We start from the raw sequence: 25,349 nt of genomic DNA, 5'->3' as shown, positions 1-25,349 counted from the left end.
AGTCACGCATGCGCTGACGTCATTTCGGTTGTATTTCCTCTATAAACTGACGAGGGTAACATCAAATCGTCAAGATGAACTTAATATGAGTGTATATCATTATTTTGCAATTGGATTAGCCATTTTAATTCTCGGAGGATGGCTTTTCGTCTGGTTGATGCACATCATAGCTCTTATTTATGGGTAAGGCTAATGAAAGAGAGAAAATATAACCGGCTTAAAATTCGCCCTCATGCTCATCATCTTGTCATGTACCGTAATTGTTTCCTGTTGCCCCTCCCTGAATTTGAACTATTTTGCTCCCGATTCATACTTTAAACAAAGGTTTGTATACTTAATATAAATGTATATTAAACGACAATTATAGATATCACTATTTTTTTTAATGGTAATTAGAAGTAGGCCAATTTAGGGCCCGTTTTCTCAATCTTCATCTCGATGCTTTTTATTTTCTCGGGCACTTTACCCTGTTTCAAATTATTCCTGATGTGAGGTTATCTAATTTCCAAAATTTAATTTAGCTTTTAAACTTTGGTTAAATATATGACATCCCTTAATGGAATTGTTAGTTTCAAGCATTTATAACTTAAAGAATTTAAATTTTCCACACAGTACTGTACATGTATTTAAACAAATGAGAGAAAATGATAATTTTGATTCACATTTTGTAAGGGATTCTTGGCCATTAATTTTGTAATTTAAGGTTTAAATGTAACAAAATCAGTCAGCACAATGCACTGTAATGTTGATGTACATGTATTGGACATATTACAAATTTATGAGCAACTTTTCTTCAATGTCAGGGCTTTAATCATAAAAATTAAGCTTTTTACATATTAGGTTCAAAGAATTTCGGTCTGGTTGGCTTAAGCTGACAAATTTAATTTGTTTTTGAGGAATTGTTAGATTTATAAAATATGCATGTACAAGTGCAGGTAATTTTTGTTTTTAAATACAGGGTTGAATCATATCATAAAAACAATGGCAGTGATATTGTTGGCTTAAAAATTTTTCAAAACTACTGTCCTTGTGTTAATGGGGAAATGTATACATGCACATTATTTAAAATGGGAATTTTTTTTTAATGGTACAATACCTTGCATTTTTAGTTAAAATAATCCTGCAGAGGATACCAAGACAAACACAAGTCATAAACAATTAATCAGTGTACTTTTAGGCAGAAGCATCATATTCAACACTTCAGCTATCAATTGGATAAGAAAGGAAACAACATACCTTATTTGGGATAATTTTTTTAGCCATTCTTTGGACAAGTAGGGAAATTTTCATTAGGGGTAAAGTACATTATATCAGAGTTCATATGAGGCAAAAACGTCTCTGAAATAATGTCTGCTCTTCATAAGAATGAAAAAAATCTCATACAGTGCAAAACTTGATGTTCTTGGATAGACAGTTTTAGTGATTCACCATTTTGTGTTTGAAGTGGTTCAACTCCGAAAGGGATATACAAATATACATGTACATGGTGTACAAACTTTGTACACTGTATCATTGTGGTTGTACATTATGATTACCTATTGCATTGATTTATGTAAAAAACTGTTTCAGTGGTTAAGAATTTTAAAAGTAATCAGTTATCAATTGAAATGTTTCATGAACATTAACTTCTTAACAGAAATCAATATATACTTTCATGTATAACCTTCCATGCACTATATTTCACTTTCAATGAGGCAATTGAAATTCTAGAGCCCTGATTGCACATTATCAAACCAAATAAGGAAACATGAAATACAATTTTTATTTCCTATTGGCAGGAATTTACAATGTAGAGGGGAGTTTTGAAAATAAACCATTTTTTTTTATTTAAGTAGCAGTCTTTATAAAAATCAGACAAGGTGATTCATGCATGTCAAAAACCAACCAAAGTCAGTTTTATTTCTTGTTTAGAAATGGGTACTGATCACATAACCAGTCTTAGTTTTTCATGTGGATGTCATAGTTTTGAGATAAAAATGGATACCATGTACATGTAGTACATGAAATTTGTACTTTGAAAGAGTTATTGTTTTGATTTGGTTGCATTTGGTTGATTTTAGTGGAAGGTAAATGTACGATTTTCTAATTATTGTTATGTGAAAGTATAACATACAGAATGTAGTCTAAAAAAGCATAGTTTGTTTAGTGGGTTTTTTTACACCATGAATCTTGTCACCTTTGGTAGTGAATTTGGGTCTGAATTTTATGTGGACTGATACTTAAACTTAATAGGAATTTAATTCTCAAATGCCTAGGTGTCCCTTTTTTTGTAATGTTTAGGTAGCGACTACAACATACAAAATATTGCTCTAAAATTTCACTAGTGCTGGTAGAAATAAGTTATACATTTTCGTAAGTTTCTTTAAATCTACAATTTGTGTATTGAAAATCATAGAAATTGGGAGTTCAGGCTAGTACAATGTAGCTGAAACGTTTTTTACGACCGACTTCTGGCACTCACAACAACATACTTGTTGTACATTATAACAACTAGTACATGTACTTTTCAGTATTGCAGAAAATATAATTTCCTCAAGTTATGTTTGAACTGTACATTGTATATTGAGAGGAAAATTTTATATAAAAAACTGTCAATTTTCCAATACATGTGGAAATCTATAAGGTTGAGGCAAATAATAGCCTTGTTTCCTGTAACATGTACCTACCAGAATGAAAAATTGGATATAATCTTAGTACTGGTACATTTAAATACAGTAATTGGAAAATTATTTACTTATTTATTTGTTTTTTACTCTTCATTTTTGAAGATTTATGTATATACTATATTGTATATGTAATTCTTTCCTTAGCATACTACACAAAACAATTATATTTAAGTTTGATCTTGTGACTATAAGTCATATACAATGTACATCTATTAGTTTACATGTACAGATAATGTGGACCTTCATGTATGTACATGTACATGTGTATCTTGTGGCTGTTCCTGAATATTTTTTTAGGTTTAGAAACATTTTTTTTTGCCCATAATAGCTTGATTTCAAACAAATAAAAAAACAGTACATGAAGGTTACATATATGTTGTAGGTAGCAGGAAACAAGCATTTGGTCTTTCTTGGCCCGAGAATTCTGTTATCAGTGTCAGTTTATAAATATAAGGATTAGAGTACATGTACATTTTTTGTAACTTAGCTAGTCCTTGAAAACAGTTCGTATTTATGTTTGTATGTATCCAACAACAACTCCACTCCTTGTGGATTTATGTATCTATTAGTCCTCGGTGACGTTAAATTTAAAAATAATAACTGTGTCATAAAAAGGAAGCAATTTGTTAGGTGTTCCTTTTAAAGACTTGAATTGTGATGTGTAACAGTTTTGCAAGTTGGTTATTGATATTGATGTGTAATGTTCATGCGTATTCAAAAGAAAAAGTCACGAATTTTTCACTGAACTGATTTGAATGGTTATTAACAACATGCCTATACATGTATACAGACATTGTAATAAATTCAGTTTCTACTTCAATCAGGTTTTCGTATTAATAGGTACATATAAAAGTTCTTTTACAAACCAAGGTACATGTACATGTTATTATAAGGTTTAGATCTATGAAATATTACATTGTTACCGACTGGTATTTAGTGACAGTGCATAATTTACCACCTAGCCAACCCAGTATTAACAAAATACATCAGTCATAACAGAAAAAAATTCATTCATACATGTACCAGACAATGTTCTCTTCCACTGAAAGTCTAGTATTGTTCTGGATACAGACTTTTGTTGTGAAGGTGAAGTTCAGGGAATCAAACCATTTTTTCAAGTATCTAGCATTATTCTTACAAATTTCACATTGACTGCCTTTGTTATAGAAGATAATGCCCTTAAGATGTACATGTACATTTGTGTACATCTGTTCTTTAGAAGAATACTCAGGCAAAATTATTTCACATGATTTTTACACTAATTCCACATGATTTTCACTTGAATTGAGCAAATAAACTAAGTGACAGAGTTCACGTGAAATTTGGGTGAATGGAGCCTTCATGTGAAATTCACACAAAATGTTCACATGAAATTTGTGTTTAGTGAATTTCACATGAAAATCATGTTAATTTCATGTGAATTTCACATGAATTTCACGTGAAAAATATTTGCCTGTGTATAAAAAAAATTTCAATGATAACACTCTTTTCTTTAATATAATGAAGTACATGTACTTACTTCAATTTGAATTTTATTATTTTACAATGTGTCCCAGGTGACCAAACCGAACTTTCAATTTAAGATTAATTTAATTCAATTTTTTTTCAAATGAGTAACTGTAGCATTGGAACTAATACTCCAGTTAAGGTAGCACATGTTTATGCCACTTTTATAATATATTGTATATTTTTTTTTAATTTGCAGTTTTTAGAAAAAAAATTCTCTTATTTCATACTTTTGAGTCTTCGAAAACCTTTTGCGACAATTTAGTGCCACAAAATACAATTGTACATGTATACAATGTATGTAAATTGTCATACTATTACCAATTTCATGGGAAACACTAATTTGTTCATGAAGATAAAATTTAGAATTACTCTAGGCTCAATGAAAGATAACATTAATATTTTACTCTAATGTGAAAAATTGTTTTACTGTAATGTTTCAATACTTCTCTATTTCCAATCTCTTTGTAAACCTGATACTACAGTGAGCCTGAACGATTCACTCCATTAGGATATTACATTCATAACATTGTACTGGTGTTTTTTAAGGTCTACCATCATCAATGATCATCAAGGGAGATTAAGTGGTGATGTCTTCTCAAATAAACTACATGTATCAACATTCACATTTGTCAAATAATTAGAGTTTTAAATTCTTGATTTACATAATGTACATTGTACATGTACATGTGTGTTCAAATGACACAAATGTAGCTAGCCTACATGAATAAAGCTTGTCATTTTATAATTCCTTAAGGAATTTTTCTGTTCTAAATTATCTTTTCAGCCTTTGAAAAACATTTTGGCCATAGGCCTCCTTCAATTTCCTCTTCAGTTAATTTTCTACACTACATCTTTTAGTTGGTGTTTCTAAAGTTTCCTCTTCAGCTAATGTTTTACATTACATCTTTTAGTTAGTGTTTCCAAAGTTTCTTCTTCAGTTAATTTTGTACACTACATCTTTTAGTTGATGTTTCTAAAGTTTCATTTCCAGCTAATTTTCTACACTACATCTTTTCAGTTAAAGTGTATCTAAAGTTGATAGTAGTGTTTGAATTGATAAAAAGTTACATTTGTAGTTACATGTACATGTAGTATTGTTTGCCATTAATCTAGTTCTGATGTTTTCATGGTTACACACATTTTTCAGCACCTTTTATTTATACATGTACATTGTACAATAAATTCAGATTTTCATTGTGTAGGTACTATTTCATGGACTTCGGTTCACTGAAAACTGGTATTCAGTGACCTACATTCTGTAAATGCACTGTTATTGAACTTGTAGTACTGAACTTCATAGGTACAAAATGTACTGTTGCCAACATTTGAATAACAATGTTCATTCTTCAATAACCTGGTATCCATGGCCCTTCATTGAACCATTTTTATTGATAAAAAAAACAAGGCAAAATGAAAAAAAATGTATGTCTATAAATGGTTGCCTACCTACCCAAGCATTTTTCTGTACATTTTGGCAGAAGCACAGTTTGACTTTAGATTTCTTCCCCATTAACTAAAGGTAAAAAAATAATGGTAAAAATGAAATTTCTACCTACATTTACCCTATTTTTAAGGTATGAAACCCTCAATAGGTAAGTTTTCCTTATGGTCTTAAGCATACTTTATCATGATTAAATGGGTTACAAGTTATAAAAAGTAATTTGCCTTTTTTATTGTCCATAGAGATATTTTTTGTTAATACTCTTTTATCAACCACTGATTTACTGTTTAATGATTAATGTTCTGAATTATTGTTGATCTTTGAATGAAACCCATTGCATTACTGAGATTGTTGTCGAGCAGGAACAATCTAGAATCATTAGGATGCAGTCTAACCAGGTACTGTAAATACACCTGTTGTTGCAGCTGCTTTTTTTTGTGTATCCTTTCAAGTAAACATTTTCATATGGATAACAATTTTGGAGGTTTTAAAGAATGTGGAGCATTTTCATAGTGTTGATAATTAATTTTCTTTTATGCAATTTTTTCCACTTATTTGTCCACTGCATAAATCCAAGACTGAAGTCTTCAGAGTCGCTAATCATCAAATATTCTATGCCACTGATTTTGGCTTGCTTTCAACATCTGAAATGGCACAAATGGGACATGCTTAAAAAATCGGGTGATTTCTGCTAGAATCTTGGTTCACCAAATATGATTACTCTTTCGTAATCATGATGACCCGAATGTTTTTCAATTAAAACAGCTGGTTACCAGGAAGTGTCAGTAATGTTTTCATTCCACAAGTTTCTCTAAAACTTTTAGCCATCTTTGGGTCACTTACCATATTGACCAGATTAAACAACTGGCAATGTCTATATATAAAGATATACATGTATCATACAAGTATATATAACACACGTAAAACCAGACCCATCGAAACCTGCCGGACCTTCGGACCTGTCCGGTAAAATTGTCCCGTGTCCGGTAAATACATGTTGCTTGTCGGCCCGGGTGTCCGATGTTTTTTTCTTACGTTAAAGAAGATTTTCTCAAAACTGAAGTGGTTTTTGTGAATAATAAAACTAGAACGTTCTAATAATTACGTGAATTAGTCTACAGTCTAGCGAGATAGTCAATCAATTTGATTGTAAACAATAATATGTTCCGGTTCATTCGCTACACGTCATTTCGTCCTTTGATATATCGTCCCTTCCGTTGTCTCGCTACTCGTTTACATGTGAAACATGCGGTCATTATAATGTTAGCGTGTCGATAAATTGTTCAGAGTTTTTTCGGTCAGACAAGTCATCACCTTGTGTCTGACCGAATGTCAGATGTGCTTAAAAAAATTTTGATGGGTCTGCGTAAAACACATCTGTATGATATTTAAGGTATTGATCTCATATGAAGTTTTCAGTTAAGATTTTAGGACAAGATCATATCAATTTTAGGCAAGTCAAATTATCATTTGTACATGTACTTATACATGTCAAATCTGGTTTTGTAAAGATGTCACAAAGAGGAGGGTATTTAAAAACAAATTACATGAACTGTAATCTTCAGAAATTGTGACCTCAGTTACTAGTAATGCCATGTTTTTTTTCAAAAGTTGGATTGTGGAATTAAACAGGTAATTTGCCTGAAAACTTGATTAAATGCAGTCCCAGATTGACTTGTTATTTGTTTTCTATTGAGTAGTGCTGAGGGGATTCTTTGGTGTTAATGGAATTGGTTTCAGTGTCCATAGTGGTGTTATCACATCTACAACATTGTTTTATTCTTTGGTGTTAATGGAATTTGTTTCAGTGACCATAGTGGTGTTATCACATCTACAACATTGTTTTTTTCAAGTCATCTTTATGAAATAAACATTTGCCACAATACATATAATTGTCTGTTATCTATATGTACATGTACATGTACATGATAATTATGACAAAGCAAACTGTTAATTTTTTTTTACAGTTTCACATGACAATAGACCATGTGTTTCCTGTTAGAAAAGGGATTATATTGTACTACAGAAATTAATATGTATTAGAAAGGCCTTTTGGCATTTTCATAATTTAAAAGAAAAGATTTTTTATATTCGGCCAACTTAGAAGGACACTATTAAAAATCATATCTCACCAGGCAATTATGAGTCTCAGTGAAGATGGTGAGTCCATGGCTACTTGCCTTTCCAACCAGTTTTAGCAGTGGTGACAATAATTATTTAGATAAAAACTTGCCTACTTGCCCACTCAGTTTTAAAGCTCCACATGCAACTGGTTACTTGCCAAAATATAAAGACTTAGCATCTAAACATCAGAGAGACATGTTTTATCAAGATTTGACATAACATCTACATGTACACATGCCTGTAGCCTGAAAATAGTGTTTAAGTCATTGTGGTAAATTTTAAGGTTATATTAAACAGTTCTTCATGCTTCTTCATAACCCCCCCCCCAAACTTGGCTATGGCATTGTATAGAACTGTTGTATACATGCACATTGTACATGTGTAGTACAGTGTATTTGAAGCTGACCTGTTTTAAATAAATGTACATGTACATACATGTATATTAACATATTGCTTCTTAAGTTATTGTTATATTTACTGTTTTTTTCTGTTACATTTATACTTTACTTGAACATTAGTGATGTAAAACATGTACATGTATATACATTTAGGATACAAATAAACAACTGGAGAGTTCGGGTTCATTTTTGTTTATCATAAAACATTTTAAATAAAATTTTGTTATGAATACTAATGATATTCATTATTTCACACTTAGTGTCACAATTCAGAATAATTTTTCATCAACTGGGTGTGATAAATGGAATGTTGGTTAGAATTTATTAGTTAAGATTCTGTTGGATGGTTACACAGGGGATTGTAACCAAAAACAAATTGTGTACAGAGCTACATGTACATTGTACAAAACTTGATCAGCTTGTATTTGTCTGATAACATGTACATGATGTACATGGTGTACAGAGTGTCTGTGGGTACATTGATCATATGATATTACCCAGTATTCCTCCTTTGGATCATCCTCACAATGGCAGGGCTTCTACTTTAAATGTCCACTTGTGTCCATGGGATAGACTCAAGTGGACAACTAAGAGTCCTGACATTCTGAGGATACCAGTGCATATTTTACCATAACCGCATATACACAAGTACATGTATAAGTGTACCAGAACATGAAAGAAACCTGAAAAAAATGAATTTTTGAGGTTAAGTTAGCCTTATGGTCTTTATTTTAATTAAAATGAACATTTATTTAGACAATTAAAATGACATTTACCCTTTTGTAACTTTAGATTAGGTGTAGGTTTGTGAAACTGCTGCTAGCCTTAACTACATTTTGTATCTACATATACTTAGGATTTTACCATAGGTTATGGCTGTACACATACCTGAATAGTAATGTGTAAGTAAATTGTAAACACTGTCTGAAAATAAAAATACCAAAAATTGAATGAAAAAACAATAGTTTATAGAGGCAGTATGTTAAAAGTACATTTACTTGCTTATGAATACATTTACAAAATGGTAGTTGAAATTAAAAAAACCTCCTGTCCCAACCGAATTTAACATTTTTTTTTTCAACTCCCTGAAATTATTTTTTGGTCAAATTTAGGACAATTTCTTTCAAATTCACAGCATTTTTCCCTAAAATTGCTTAAAAATTATAATAAGATTGCACTGCCTGCCCCAAATATTGAACAAAGCTGGATGAGAATTGAGGATTTTTTTATTGTGACTTTTTTCCTTCCAATGAGGCCGCAGGGAGGTTGGTATTTATAAACAGGAACAATGAGATGAACATGACCTACAATGTATGACGATTGTAATTATCAGTTTTACAGGACCAATGTAGTTAGTATTGATCAGTGAAGCTAAGGTTTGTCTCCTGCTGTAAAAGGTGATAAGTAGGATTTGTCACCTGGTAATTACACTCAAATGTGATGTTTGATGGTTTATGTCACATCAAAAGAAAAATTTTACATTTAAAAAACTTTTACTTAGATACATCTAAGTAAGTTTGGCCAGATATGAAAATTTGGTCTGTTAGTACCTGTAGGTTAATAATTGTTTTCCTCCCAAATCACTCCAAGTCTGAACTGTAATTTTCAAAAGATTATGGTAATATAAAGATGTATTGAACAGTAATACTACTATTACTGATGATTTCTCTTGTTTACATTAAATAAAAAATCTGGTATTAAGAAAAAAAAAATGATTGATTATATTCTACTAATATTTTCTTGTAATTTTTAAGTGTGTTTTTACTATTTTGGCTATGGCAAACAAAAAATTCTTTTTTCATAATGTCTTCAATGCACAGTTTAGAATTATTGATGTAGCCTAGCGAGGGATAAGACACGTGTACCATTCTTTCTCAAGTTCAAACTTGATCCTCACGGAGGAAAGTAAAAACGTATCTGCCTGAACTGTTTTTGTAATCTTTAATTTTTGAGAAATGACTGAATCTCATTATTCTGTCCACGAACTTTAGTTCAATGAATTTAAATTTAGATGTCACTTTGACATGAGAGAATGTTGTAAATGTAAATGTAAATGTAAATGTACTTTTATAAATAAATGAGCATTTTATAGGTTAGATACATTGGACAATTTAGGTGAAACTTTTATATCATTTATTTTGAAAATTGGCTAGAAGTTGGAAATTAGAATCATTGTACAGGTACATGTACATGTACTAGTCAAAAACAATGAAAAGTATACATTATTTCACTAGCCTAAATCTTATTTCAAATAAACATATGAAGCAAGTTTTAGCAAGCGGCTTTAAAACTTTATGCTTAAATAAAAATCATTCTATTTGCAGGAAATTTCGTCTCCACCGCCCAATACAAGGACCTTCTCCAGAGGATCTCCCAGGAGTCTCCATTATCAAACCACTTGTTGGAGTTGACCCTCATTTATATGCTAACTTAGAATCATTTTTCAAATTAAAATACCCAAATGTAAGTATAGCGAGTGAAAGTTTGAGTATATAAATATAGTTAATGAGAAACTGTATTAATTTGTTCAGTGGTGAGCTATTGTTGGATGTACAGACACACAGGAACTACATGTAACCAACAGTTATTGTAGGGCTGCCTGATATGTTCGACAAAATTTCATTTGCAAGGTGGAAATTTTAAAATAACTTTTTATGAAAATGTAGGGAAAATGTCAATTTTAAGTTTCAGATAGGTTCTGAGATGATTCTGCCAGAACTGCTATTGCAATTCTATTTTAGCAGTATGAAGAATGTTTTTGTCACTAGCTGAAACACAACATGGGACTAAGAAATACTTAGAGTCGTGTGTCTGTTTGTGGTACCTTGTTAGTGCTCTTCTGCCTACATTTCTCAACAGATTTTAATCAAATTTGTGCCAAATGTTGGTACCACGAATCTCTCATTGATATTGGCTTCCTCATTTAGTTTGTCAAGAATTTAAGGAAATTCCCCATCTGCAATGAACAACCACCCCCAGCAGCATGAAGAGGGGCCCATTTAGCCTACACATACAGTGAGATTTGCATTAAAGGGCAATTTTCTATGGGATCTTTTAACAAAAGTTAAAATATACAAAAGCATGCATCGATTAGACTTTGAAATACAGGTTGTTTTATTGTTCAATGTGTATATTAATTTATTGAGGTTCAGCTGTTACTGACTGGGTATTGATATACCTTTATGTAAATGAAATCTATTATATTTTCTGTAGTTGCTCACTTAAATTGATTTGACATTAATTCTTGTATTTTTCGGTCCCCCACTGTAGTATTTAATAAGCTTCAGATGTCTTTCCAAATGATTTTCAATTTTTGTTAAATGACAAATTGTTTTATGATATTTAACTATTTATTTACCTTTTATATAAGAAACAGATGGTTATAGAAATTCATGCACATGGTTGATATTGTTCTATTTGTACAATTCATTCTTCAATGAGGGTGCAGTGACATGTGTATGATGATATGAAGTCTTTGAAGGGAAACCACTCAGTGGATTTGTTCAAATTTTGTAGGAGTGTTATTCACCATATGTAGTAGATCATGTTGAGCTTCCATTTTTATTTGAGAAATTTTAAAGGAGTTTTGGAACTTAAAATGAATTTGCACATGCTACACTATAGGAACACACTGAAGATGCAAATCTTTTTAAACTGCTCAACAGGTTTTGTTCAAATTTTGTATGATTGTTAGTTGCCATATGTAGTTGACCATATTGCACCATCATTTTGAATTGACAATATTTATATGAGTTATGGGACCTAGCACTATTTTTTTTTTTATTGTAGTTGATGACCTGTGGCTATGTGTATTAATCTTATTTTTTTTACTGTCACTGCTCGTACCATTTGTACATGCAATGGTACATGTACCTATAAACTCAGCATTTTATATAGGCAGAATCCAACCATAACTCCTACATAAATGAAATATTAATTGCCTTCTTTGAGAAAGTACAAATTATTTTTAATATTTTATTTGTATACAATATTTGTAATGTATATGTAGATATGTTTGTAGTACATTTTTAGTATGTTACATATGGTATGACATTATGGATCTATACTATAGTCCTGTCAGTCCATAGTGTTTAACTCCATATCAGATCATTATCAACATGTACTTTCTTAGTGGATCAGGAAGCCATGTTAGTTGTTATTGTCTGGTATTTATTGACAATGTGATAATATTTACATTGATGTGCACCACAGACCCACAGATGACAGTTTTTACCTGTTCAGGTCAAGTCCATTGACACCGATTAGACAAACTAGTCTGTAAATAAAACCAATATCCCTGTTTACTTAAAGATAACTTACATTTGAAGGGTTATCAGTCTTTTACAATTAAGAGTACAATGATTATAAGAGTATTTTTTACAACCCTCTACATTTTAACCTGTTTCACCAATGCAGTGAATGCAAGTCTAGTAGTCACTTGACCCAGTCAGTCCTACATGCATTATGCTTAGGGGTGTCAACATTGTATTCCCTGAATTAAATAAAAAAATGATTATTCAAACTTAGCACAGTATTCATAAACGTATTAAAGATATACAGCAACTTTTATGGACATTTATTGACAATTTTTAGCCTGCATTTGTAGCATGTTCTTTGTCATCTGACATTTTATATTGACAAGGGACCTACTTATAATCAGGGCCCTGTTTCATAAAGATTTCTAATGGAGATTTTCCTCAGATCATTGAATTTTCCTCAAATCTTCAATATCAATCAATCTGATTGGTCTAAATTTCAGTCAAGGAAGACTGAGAAAATTTTAGATTTTGAATGAAACCCTGTAACTCCAAAAGAATTTATCAACTAGAATTAAAACTTTGTTGAATGTTAATATGTACAAACATACATGTTTTGAAACTGTGCAATTCCTACATGTATTATGGTGAAGACAAATGTTCTATGTAATTTTACCTGTTTTTTTTTTCAGCAGTATATTATAGATACATTGTACATACTCAAGATAAGTTGTGACCCACACTGTAGTTTTTTTAACTTGATAGTGTTTGTGTATAATTTGAACATTGCAATGTGCTCACAAATATTTGAAGATGACTGCAGGTCTAGATTTTATCAGTCTTGTTTATAGAATATTAGACAATTTCCTTTTGTTTAGTGACCCAGACATCTGTAAAGATATCCTGATGTGTCTGCATCATACTGCCTTTTAGTCAGTCATGCCCAAGAATTATGTAAAATAAAATAAAATAATGTATTGAAAAGGCAGTTTGAGAAAGTTCAAGGCAAAGGCTAAAAAAGGAGCCAACCTAAATGTTTTAGCCATGGAATTACTTTAAATTTTTTTGTTTTACAACTGAATTCTGTATTTTTCATTCTATATTTTTCTATTATGACTATTGTTTATATAATATATATTATGATTGAACACTTCTGTAAGCAGATTTATATTATTTGTCAGTGGAGTAAAATCATGTTGGAGTTATGTTGTATCCTTTAGTAAAACATGTACAATTAATGACGAGGCTTTCCTAACTGGAATGTCTTATTTCATTGAAGTTTTCATAGAGGTGTACCAATAATATTTCAATCAAATTTGGTATGCAGTTGCATTAGCGTCGTTACATTACAGTTCCATGTCTGTTTTTATGCATACTGTGAAAGTACTATTGTTCATAGGGTACCAATTTTCATGGTTTTTGTGAGTAGACCAAACCAGGAAATTTGGTTCTCAATGAATAAGATATTCGCTTTGATGTGAACACTGAAAATATTCAAACCACAAATTCATTAATCCACAAATCTGTGTTTCTTCTCTGATCCACAGAAATTGGTATCCACGAATTAAAGTACTTTCACAGTATGCACCCTCAGTCACCTTTTATTGACTTTGAAATTTCTTTTAAATGTTTTAATTTCTATGTGAAGATTTCTGATTAGTTGATTTTACATGTCGTACTCCTGCATGTCGTGCCAGGTCAATGATTTTGATTAGTGTATGGCTGCATCAGTATAACAACATTACAATTCATATCTGTTCATGGATGTACTGCCACAGTTACTATAAAATATTAAATAGCAGTGACTGTGTACCAAAGGTGAGACATGTGCTCCTGTTTTTATGATGGTTAATATAATCTGAAATCCTTGCCTTATAGTACATTTTAATGTTTTGTATGGATTGCATTTTATTTCTGTGAACTAACTCAATTTTGATAAAAAAATCAATTATTTATCCACTATGCCTCTGGTCTCTGCTGATTTATGCATTCTTTATAAATCCATGTAAGAGATTGAGTTTTGTCCATTTACATATATACAATGTATACACCTTAATTTCTACTATTGAATGTGTGAGTCATTAAATTTTTATTGAGAATGTTTATATTAGTGAAACACAAACTGGCCAAAAAGTTGGGGGCGTGAGGGTGTAGATTTCAGTAATAACATACTTAAGTCTACCTTACAATAAGTATATTATGAGTCATGAACCATTTACATTGTAATACTTATATGTTTGGTTTATCTCTTTATTTGAAATTCAATTTTTAAACAATGATACTTTTACATAATGTGCAAAAACAAAAAAATATTGCATGTATATCAAAATCAGATAAAAAAAATTGTATTAAAGTATGAATTATAAATTTATATTGGTACATGTATCATGCATCGATACTAAAAGAGCATTGATTTGTACCAGTAGATATGTTGTGGCTTGGTGATAGTTTAGTGTGGTTTTTGAATTGTAGATTTCAGTCATACATTATCGTTTCCTGCTGAAACTTTGCATTTTGTTGGTACATGTAATAAATAAAACCCAAGAAATTAATGTCCTTAACAAGGTCAATACATAATACACACATCATCCTGAGCATTATCATATTATAGTACTTTCTAACATGGTACATCTAAAGAAGAAAGTGGGAATGCGGATTCTGTCAAAAGAGACTACAAACCTACCCTACTGTGAAAAAAAAAGCCAATGGCATTCTATGGGCCTTCAATGAACAGTGGAAAATTTCCCACAGCTTTGCATTGACTTCCACTGTCATGTTCATGTATGGATATGGTGATTATGTAAAAGAGACAACAAACCCATTGAGATAAAGGCCACCCATTGTACATCAGCCACTTTGTATAAAAGATTATAGTACTTTAAGAATGTTGTTTTTTCTATTTTCAGTATGAAATTTTATTTTGTGTTCAAGATGACTCTGATCCAGCCATTATGATTGTGCAGAAACTAATAGAGCTATATCCTGATGTTGACGCTAAATTATTTATAGGTAAAACTACATGTACATGTTTCTTCATTGGTGTAGTACACGGCTAATAAAGTCATACAGGATAATACAGTTTATTTAGCCTGCAAAGATATTATTGATAGGGTACTTATTTTCTTAGTTTTGTTAAAAATGAATATACGATGGATCTGTCATATCCATAAATTTAAAGATCCCTAAAATTGGTCCCTAGAAATAAAATTACTTTTTCCTGTAATCTATTAAAGCATGGTTCTGTTTATAAATCAAGCAGAGGTTTTTACATTATTTATTTGATATCAAGTCTTAAGAACTAAGCCTTACTGTATTTACTAGACATTTAAAAAAAGACAATCCCCGGAATCTGTGTTTTCCTAGAAATGCAGGATTATAGTTCATTTTTGGCTGGTTATAATGTTAAATGGTGTATAAATTTTGGAGAAAAAATTTCATACTTTTTCATAGTAGATTTCATATAAACTTTAGCTGAATTTTAAATTACCTGGTTCATATGTGAAAACATGATCTATTAGGCATTCTGAGGGATTTCCAGTTATGTTGGTTGAGAAGGTAGATGTATGAATCTATTAGGCATTCTGAGGGATTTCCAGTTATGTTTGTGGAGAAGGTAGATGTATTAATTTCCAGTTTTGTTTGTGAAGAAGGTAGATGTATGAATCTATTAGGTATTGTGAGGGATTTCCATTTGTTGGTGGAGAAGGTAGATGTATGAATCTATTAGACTTTCTGAGGGATTTCCAGTTATGTTGGTTGAGAAGGTAGATGTATGAATCTATGAGGCATTGTGAGGGATTTCCAGTTATGTTGGTTGAGAAGGTAGATGTATGAATCTGTTAAACATTCTGGGGGATTTCCAGTTATGTTTGGGGAGAAGGTAGATGTATGAATCTATTAGGCATTCTGAGGGATTTCCATTTGTTGGTGGAGAAGGTAGATGTATGAATCTATTAGGCATTGTGAGGGATTTCCAGTTATGTTGGTGGAAAAGGTAGATGTATGAATATTTTAGTGTCTGCTTCTACATGTTCTTTTTATGGGAGCTGAGTGTAAAGGGAATTTCCAGTAGCTTTAAAAATAGAGGAATCAAACAATTCCTTCTCTCCACATTGATCTGTATGAAAAATTGTGTAATAATCAAGAAATTAACTTCAGATTCACTGAGAATGATCTCTGTTTGGGAAATTTAATGTTTCCGACACAGGGAAAGCTACATGGTTACATGTAAAAAAACAGCTACTGCTGTGAATTTTAAGGAAATCTTTCATGTATGTCTATTAACAGAATATTCTGAGGTAAGATTGTGTGTATAACTATCTGTAGCACATTGTACAGTAATTACTGGTTGAATAAATCTTCTGTTAACTAATACATAGTGTTGATTCTAATACTTTAGCACATTTTTGTGGGGTCATTTTCTAGCACACTTACTTATAGCGTCCTACAATTTTGTGTGTATAATAATGACATGCTCTTTTCTGCTATCTGAATTAAAGAATAAGGAGATAATTAATGGAATCTGATGATTTGGAGGCATTGATCATGAATTTGAAGTGTGCAGTTTGAGTTTACTGGTAATATGTAAATGAAGCTCGTAAACAGATATTTGCCACTGTCAAATCAAGATTTGACGACAACAAATCTTAAAATAACAAAATGGTTTTTTCTATTTTTATGCACTTGTCAAATAAATAATAATAAAAAAAAGTATATTTAAAAATTACTCATGCAAGCAGGAAATACTGCAACAGTCGTCATGAAAGTGATGCTCAGAAATTTACAGTGTTAAACAATGAAATTCCATGTTCAAATATATGTTTCATTAGAATTCATATTGTATATAACAGGATTTCAGGAGCAAATTCATCTGGGTGTAAAGTTGATCTTATTGTCTGAATTGTTTAATTTAAAAAAGACTTTTTATTGGTGGATGCTTTGGAAATAACAAGAAAAATTTTCTAATATGTTAAAGTATTTTATGTTTTAGTTCATTGCAGAAAAGAAAACTTGTATTTTTAAAAAAAAATTTCATAGCCACAAATAGTTTAGGCTCCACAGTCTGCTTCATTAAACAAAGATTCTTGTAGTAGTACATGTATTACTTAATGGTGCTTTATTCATGTCATTCTTTCTAGTATGATTCTAACACATATAAACACTATGTATGTCAGACATTATTTCTTTCATTTTAAAACAGAATTATGCCTTTTCAAATCTTGTATTTACCATTATTGGTCTTTTATTTACTGTTTTTTTTTTTAATTCCGATTGTGCCAATTTTTTAAATTTTTTTCCTTGGTTTCTTTAAATTTTCAATAAGGTATTGATAATTTATATTCCAATTTTGACCTAAGTCATTATTTAAAGTTTGTAATAATAATCAATACATGTAATTGAAAACCAACATTTCTTTTTGCAGGGGAAAATGTATAATGCAATGGTTATATACTGGTATATACATGTAGTAAAAAACATATTTTGAGAATTGAAATTTCTCGTTGCAGGAATTAAATACATAGGACCTAATGGAAAAATCAATAATATGATTAAAGCTTATGAGGCAGCAAAAAATGAAAACATATTGATCTCTGACAGCTGTATAAAAAGTAAGTTTCAATTATCCCTTCATGTGTAACTCATAATTGGCTGACAATTCTGTACACATGTCTTTATCAGAATGAAAATATTGATACAGTTTAGACTGTACTAGTAGACCAGTTCTATGTTTCATAAAAAAAAGTTTGAGATTTTCTTCAAATTTTAAATTTCAAGTGAGATTTTAGTTGAGGTTAGATTTTGGAGAAATATCAGTTTTAAATTTTTTTATGGAAAGGGGCCGTGGTTTCATTAGGCATTCCAAATTTAGATTTCCTTGAATCTGTCTTGAACTTGTGTATTGACTAGTCAAACTGGAAATTCAGTACGTGAGCAAATCCTTAGGTTTTGGATTTTTTTTTATGAAACTGTGCAGAGCTTGCTTATAAAATAAACTACACCAAGTACAGTAATATAACATAAATGGATATTGTGAGTATGTCAGCTCTAGGCCATCCATGGGTCTTCAATGTGAGTATGTCAACCCTAGGCCATCCATGGGTCTTCAATGAATGATGAGGAAACCTGCACCCAGGCTGCAGCTACATGTATCATTTTTTTTCTTTTTTTCTGATTTTTTTTTGGTTGAGATTTTTTACAATTGTCAATGTTTGTCAGCCATAAAAAAAAAGTGGTGTGATTGATTTTATAACATTTAGTATCATTCATATAACATTAAACATTTGAAGTTGATCAATTCAACTTTCATTCCTATATTGGTGAACTTGCACATGGTGTGTCAAGCTCTGAAACTTGATCTGATGTTCAAAATACATTCTAGACACTGCAGCTAGCAGTTTCAGAAAATGCAAGAATCTTGCAAGGATGGGGGAAAAGGGAATGATTTTATGCATCGTTATGCAATTGTCAAACAATGTCTGCAAATTTTGAAAGGGTAGTAAGAGAGGAAAGTAATTGAGTGCTGCTGTGTGGAGTTGGATGGTGTGTTTTAGTCTTGGTAATGCAGAACATTATAGGATTTTTTTTTTCATTTCACATGGCGTAACAACCCAGAGACACCTTTATAACCTTAAGAGCTTGCTCCAGAGCTTATATTGATCAAGGGATTTTATTAGATTTGTTTCAACTACCTTAGTAGATTAACTCATATGTTTTTCATATGATTAGGACTGCCATGGAAAACATGAAAAACTATATGTATAGGACTAACAAATTAATTCATGTAAAATAGGTAAATAGAAATCAAATGGTAATAGTCTTCCATAGCACTTAATGTATGACAAAGTTGTCATTTTCATATAATTTAGAAAAAACTTGTTTCCATGTGATATTATAGTCTTTAAAATATCAAATTTGACATCAGTCCTAAACATATATTTCCATAAGTTTTAAAACATATTTTGCAATTTTTCCTGTGTACCTGGACTAATAACAGAACCAGTTTAGATTCAATAACATACTATAACAGAGGTAAAGATATGAGTCAGTTGTGAAGATATTTTTGTGTATTTTAGTGAATGAGAATGCCCTGATGGAGATGGTCAGCTGTCTAAAGCCTGACGTAGGTCTTGTTATACAAATGCCATACTTTGCCAGTCGACCTAAACTTGGATTTGCAGCCATTTATGAACAGGTAAAATCTAAATGGTAATTAGAAAAATGGTGTATTTTGAGAAAAACCCTGAATGTTTATGAAAAGAAAGAAGATACCTTGTCAAGTGTTAGTGTGAAATATCCTGATATATTAGAACATGATTTCTAGATAAAACTGTTATGTAATGATGGTTTCCCTAAAAGTACACACTTACTATAGATCAGTATTAGGGCTGACATTCTACTCCTTCCATGAAGTACCAGTCCATATAAATTTCAGACACTGCTTATCATAAAGGTGATTCTTTATTTAGAAAAATAAAAAAAAATGCTTTTTTGATCTGCATATGCTATACTTTTAGAAAACAATAGTCCTTTCTGTATTCAAATCCATATTTTTTGGAAAACCATGAATTCATCTCCCACTAAAGTCAACAGAATCAAACCAAATCAGGAATAATGACTCTGGCAATGTTGCTATCTCAACCACAATTTTATCTACACAGTTCAGCAACTGAATGATAAGACTGGTTTTGTAGCCATTAAATGTTTCTGAATAAGAAATAAAAGTGAATTTGGTGGGATTTTGACATGCATGAGTCACCTCCTGTCTGATTTTTATAAAGACTGCTACTTCAATAAAAAAAAAATTAATAATTTTCTTTTACATGCCAGGTACATTGCCAATACAATACTTATTATTAATTTTGGGAAAAGATTGAAAATTTCTCTTTAAGAACAAATCCATAATTGTTTAAAATTTTCAAATGTCAAAAATCTTTGAAGAAAGGGATCTGTCTTTGTCTATTCAGAAAAAGTTATTGATTAGGAAATGTTCATTTTTGTATTTGTAGGTTTATTTTGGTACCTTCCAAGCAAGAAGTACCCTTAGTGCTTTTGCAACTGGTATAAATGCCTGCACTGGAATGTCTTGCCTATTTCGGCGGGAACCAATTGATGATGCTGGTGGATTAGCTCCCCTTGGTCAATACTTATCTGAGGACTATGTTTTAAATCACACCATTACAAAAGCGTAAGTAAACCAGAATTGTAAATTTCACTTGAAGCTACCAATTTTTGTGAGGTTACATGTTTCATTGAAAGATTTTTGTGAAGATGTTTCGAGAAAATAAGAGTAGAAAGTTGCCCTTGGTAGGTCTTTTCTTCTAACTGGGAGTATCCTTATACTAAACACAACTGTCTAATGCTCCAGCAATGAATTTGAGGCCAGTCAATACTGATACCTTCCTTCTTTTCAGGCACAATAACAAAGTACACTGCTATCCATCCACACAAATGAGCACTGGGATATTTGATAAAAACTCTTGGTCCCTGTATTGCTTGACCTTTTATTTTGTCTTTCTTATATCTTTTTTCTAATTTTGTATTAAAAAAATTTCAGGACTCAAACACCACAAAAAAACCATAGATGAACATGTACAGGAGCTTATTCATTGTATTGTCATTTCAGTGGTTACAATTCAGTACTGTGTACATCTACTGCTCAGCAGAACAGTGGATATGCTTCAGTGGGCAATTTTCATACCAGAATGATCAGGTAGTGAATGTGTAGATTAAAATGTTCTTTTTTTATATAAAACAAAAGTTGTGCTTTTCAAATCTTGTAATATGCTGTCAAGGTTTGTTTGTTTTTTTTCCAATATGCAAATTTAAGTTTTATTTTACCAACTTCTGTTTTTCTGTTTCTTTCATAAAACATTTTTGTGTCAGGGAGGTAGACCTAGAGTTAAAGTGAAATAAATTAGCAGTAGACCAAGGGACCGAGTCTATGTAAAATCAAGCAGATCTGTCATGAAATTGGCTCAGTTTCCTTTGTAATGTACAGTGTTGTCTACATAAAATTATGATGGGTCTATGTTGACCAAAAATTCAGTTTCTAACACTAGGGTAAGGGACATAACATACAAATCATTAGATCGTTTGTATTCAGCATTTTACATCAATCTTGTGTAAGCATCAAAGTAACCTGGACTGATTTAATTGTTTCAAATGAAAGCTTGATAGGCTTTTGTGAAATTGAATATAATACAAACATATCACTGATTTCAAGAGTTAAATCCCTTACCCAAGGCCTACTTCCTTAATTGCAAGAATTATTTCATCTGTGCACTTACACTTTAATAGTTCTTCTTATTTTTTTTTAATAGTATGTTTCCCAAGTATTAAAAGTTCACTGTTTTGTAGTTCCTTCAAAGGTTACTAATTACTTTCTTATTCCTGCTTGACATGATTTTATGAGGTCAATAAGCGAATCAGAAATTGATGACTTTCAACACAATGCTTTAGATTATTTATATTAACAAACTATGATTATGATGTATTTATAGGTTTCATTAGTGAAAATTAAGTATCCACTCAAGCTGTGGCTTACTTTTTATGATGTTGACATTAAATAAAAAAAAATATTTTTGCAATTTCACAAGTTATTAAACCTCTTTCTCTATTATTCTTTTGGAATATGTGGCTGCTTGACATTCTGTATCTACCTTTGTAGTAATGCTAGCAATAATCTGTCTGCTTCTGCGATAATCCTAGCAATAGTCTGTCTGCTTTTGCGGTAATGCTAGCAATGATCTGTCTGCTTTTGTGGTAATGCTAGCAGTTGTCTATCTGCTTTTGCGGTAATGCTAACAATCGTTCGTCTTTGATGTTTCCAGTTGTTATGGGAGGATGTAAAACATCTCACTGTCAACTACGAAGATTTGATAGACAATATGTCACAATCGCAACAGAATTTAAAAAAAAATCATTTGATTGTATGACATGGTTTGGGTGTGATATCACAAAATATTTAGCTGTCCATTAAAATAAAATAACCAGATAGAAGAGAAACCATATTACCTGCTTGAGTTTTGACCTCTTTCTCTTTGAAAATTGGAAGTGTTTGTATAACAGTGTTTTTTTTTGTCAAAGTTAGATATTTGAAGTGACTATATTATATTATCACAATACATACTTAATTTTACTTGCCCAAATCTGTATCGCATGCCATATCAATCCAAGACACTTTCATCATCCCAAGGGCTACTGGGCAGAGGGGTGATATAGGTGGAAGGTTGATATGGTATATTGGTATGTGATTCAGACATATTTTGACGTCATGTTATGTCTTATATTTTAACTCTAAATTGTGTATTAAAAGTAGGGCAGATATAGGTCTAGGTGTGTGATATTGATCATGCAATATAGAGTAAATAATAATAGGTTTTAAACAATCACTTACGATGCATATACAAAAATGCACTTGTGATGTATATAAATAAGCTAAAAAATATAGTATGTTGAAGATAATCTTGATATTGTAACCTCTATTTCAGATGGGCCCAGCTAAGAATAGCTCTACTACCTCACCTAATGGTGCTAGAGCCTCTGTCAGAGTGTATGTTAATGGGGGTATGTGCCTCATGGGCTTTGGAGTATCTGTTTGGCATTAGTTCTATGGGAGTCTTCCTCATGCATATTCTTCTATGGTTTCTATTGGACTACAGTCTGCTTAGGATTATAGAGGTAAGATGCTTTATTATATTTTCTCATTCTCATTATGTGACTGTATATGCAAGTGACATTTCAATTCATCACCAGGCAGTAATTGAATTTTTGTTAGTGGTTGCCCACCTTGGCATATTTTCTCAGTGTTATACACACCATTGATCCTACAGTCAAGTCTTGGTTTGGGTAATCACTTTACTTTTGTTAGTAAACTTTAAATTTTAACATGCTCATTAACTTTTGCATGTTGAAAAATGCATATTATGAGTTTAGTTATTTAACTATGTTATAAACAAAAAAAAAATAATGTTCATTGTGAAAGAAAATGAGTGCCTTCTACGTTATGGTTTGTTATTATTGTATTTTTTTTTATTATTTTGTCCACCAAGGAGTATTTATTTTAAGGGTCAACACAGAAATAAAGTAATATTAACTAGAGTTAAAGATATTTACTTGGTTAGCAGTTGATCTAATTTCTACTATATAGAAAGTTCATCAATTTTTTTTTTCATATATAGGGAAAATTGATAATAACAAGATAATTAATTGGAAAGAGTGTATAATCAAAATATGATTAGAAGTACAGAAAAAGCCTAGATTAACGCTTCTGTGCACAAATTAAATCTGAATGCGTTCTGAGCTTGAGTGATTACATTTTTGGTTATTTATGATAACCAATAGAATAGCCTATTTGTTATATAGATTTTTCACTTAGTTGTTGCTCTTTTCAACATAAAATTCAAATTTTGCTAATGGTGGATTGATATACTTGTGACATTTTGGCGGAAAAAAATTCTGAGCGTGACATTACCGAATTTAAATCACAGTATGAAATATCAGAAATTTTACACAGGGAACATTCAGTAAATCACTGCTATCTATTTAATAATCAGCTGTGGAAGTTTAGGAAGTTTATTTATCGTGTGAATCATACTTTATAATGTTTTTTGTTTTGTTTTTCAGAATGGACCTTTACCTTTTTCAAAGTTTGAGTTTGTTGTTGCATGGCTGATGAGAGAAACTTTAGCACTTTTTCTTACCTTGAAATCTCACAGACACTCCATCATTAAATGGCGACATAAAAAATACAAATTATTCTGGGGAGGAAGAATTGAAGAAATTTAGTGTTATAATTTCATTTATTCATGTTCACTAGGAAATTCTATGCCATGTTTTCACTTGCCATTAAAATACTCAAGGTTATCAGTGATAAGAAAATCTTTTGGTTTCTGAGGTGAAAGGTAAACTTTTTCCACAGGTTAAGATCATTAAATGAAGGTCAAGGTTAAGGTGATACTTTTATCATATCAAATATTTGTTCCACTATAACACTGTAGGCAGGGATACAGTTAATGTTTTATGTTGTGAATTCTTGCTTCAATCCGCAAATTGGAACAAAGATGACTTTTGAGTTTTGTTCAAGACAATGTTTCAACATATCCTCATTATGTTACAAAAGTCGTGGAAGAAAAAGAGAAAAAAAAATCAAATGAAAGGTTTAATCATGATTAACTGTATTAGAGCTATCAGTAAACAAAAATGTTTTAAAAGGATATGAGATGTGATTTTTGTATTATGACTGTATTTCAGAAATGTTTGTTTATATTATAATGATTGGATTTGTAAATGATAAATTGTATAGAGAAAAATTGTTAAACATTTTAAGTAGCATTCCAGATAAGAATCATGCAAAATGTGATTCATGGTCAAAAAGCCAGCATATTTTTATTTTTGATGTTTTCTTTGAATTTTTATAGTAAACAGAAATTAATTTGTTGCTCTTCGTATAACCCTTATACTTAGTAGATAAAAATTATATAGAATGTAATATAGAATTCAAAGTTAAGGCAGATAACTCTGTAAATGACGCTGAAATACAATAGAAACTGTTGGATTTTCAATGTGGATTGTCTCCTTAGAGAAGACATATTGAAATGAATAATTATACACTTCATCATTTATGCCTTTAAAGCCACTTAATAACAAAAATAAAAATATGTTGCCTTTTTGGGGGTTTATCACATATTTCAGAATTTGCATGATTCTTACAATGACTGCTACTTAAATGGTGAAAGGGTACCTTTAAAAGCCTTTCGCTCAGTTTTTTGCTTTTGTTTTTCAGGTCCAGGATTTTTTTCTCTTAAAACAATACATTGCCTAATGTATCAATTTGTAACTTTGAACACTTTGTGCGCTTGCCTAACTTACCTAAGTTTGTAAATATTCTTTGGAGATAAATTAATTAGTGCTAAACATTTTTAATATCTAGGATTTAGACAAACCACGTCAAAGT

General features: G+C 31.1%; 1 protein-coding gene across 1 annotated transcript; it reads left to right on the top strand.

Moving 5' to 3' along the window:
- LOC148606148 (ceramide glucosyltransferase-like) lies at positions 1 to 25,051 on the top strand. The gene is made up of 9 exons (XM_088547303.1): positions 1 to 183; positions 10,463 to 10,601; positions 15,301 to 15,403; positions 17,902 to 18,003; positions 19,468 to 19,586; positions 20,401 to 20,579; positions 21,018 to 21,104; positions 22,885 to 23,074; positions 24,020 to 25,051. Exons 1-9 carry the CDS (start codon positions 86 to 88, stop codon positions 24,179 to 24,181), a joined length of 1,179 nt encoding a protein of 392 aa, XP_088403429.1. The 5' UTR covers positions 1 to 85; the 3' UTR covers positions 24,182 to 25,051.
- The last annotated feature ends 298 nt before the right edge of the window (positions 25,052 to 25,349 follow it).

The sequence above is a fragment of the Perna viridis genome, chromosome 9 (genome assembly GCF_037379345.1).
Source record: "Perna viridis isolate PV_CMFRI_1.1 ecotype Kerala chromosome 9, ASM3737934v1, whole genome shotgun sequence".
Taxonomy (NCBI): Eukaryota; Metazoa; Mollusca; class Bivalvia; order Mytilida; family Mytilidae; genus Perna; species Perna viridis.
This window is presented reverse-complemented; position numbering and strand designations above follow the sequence as displayed.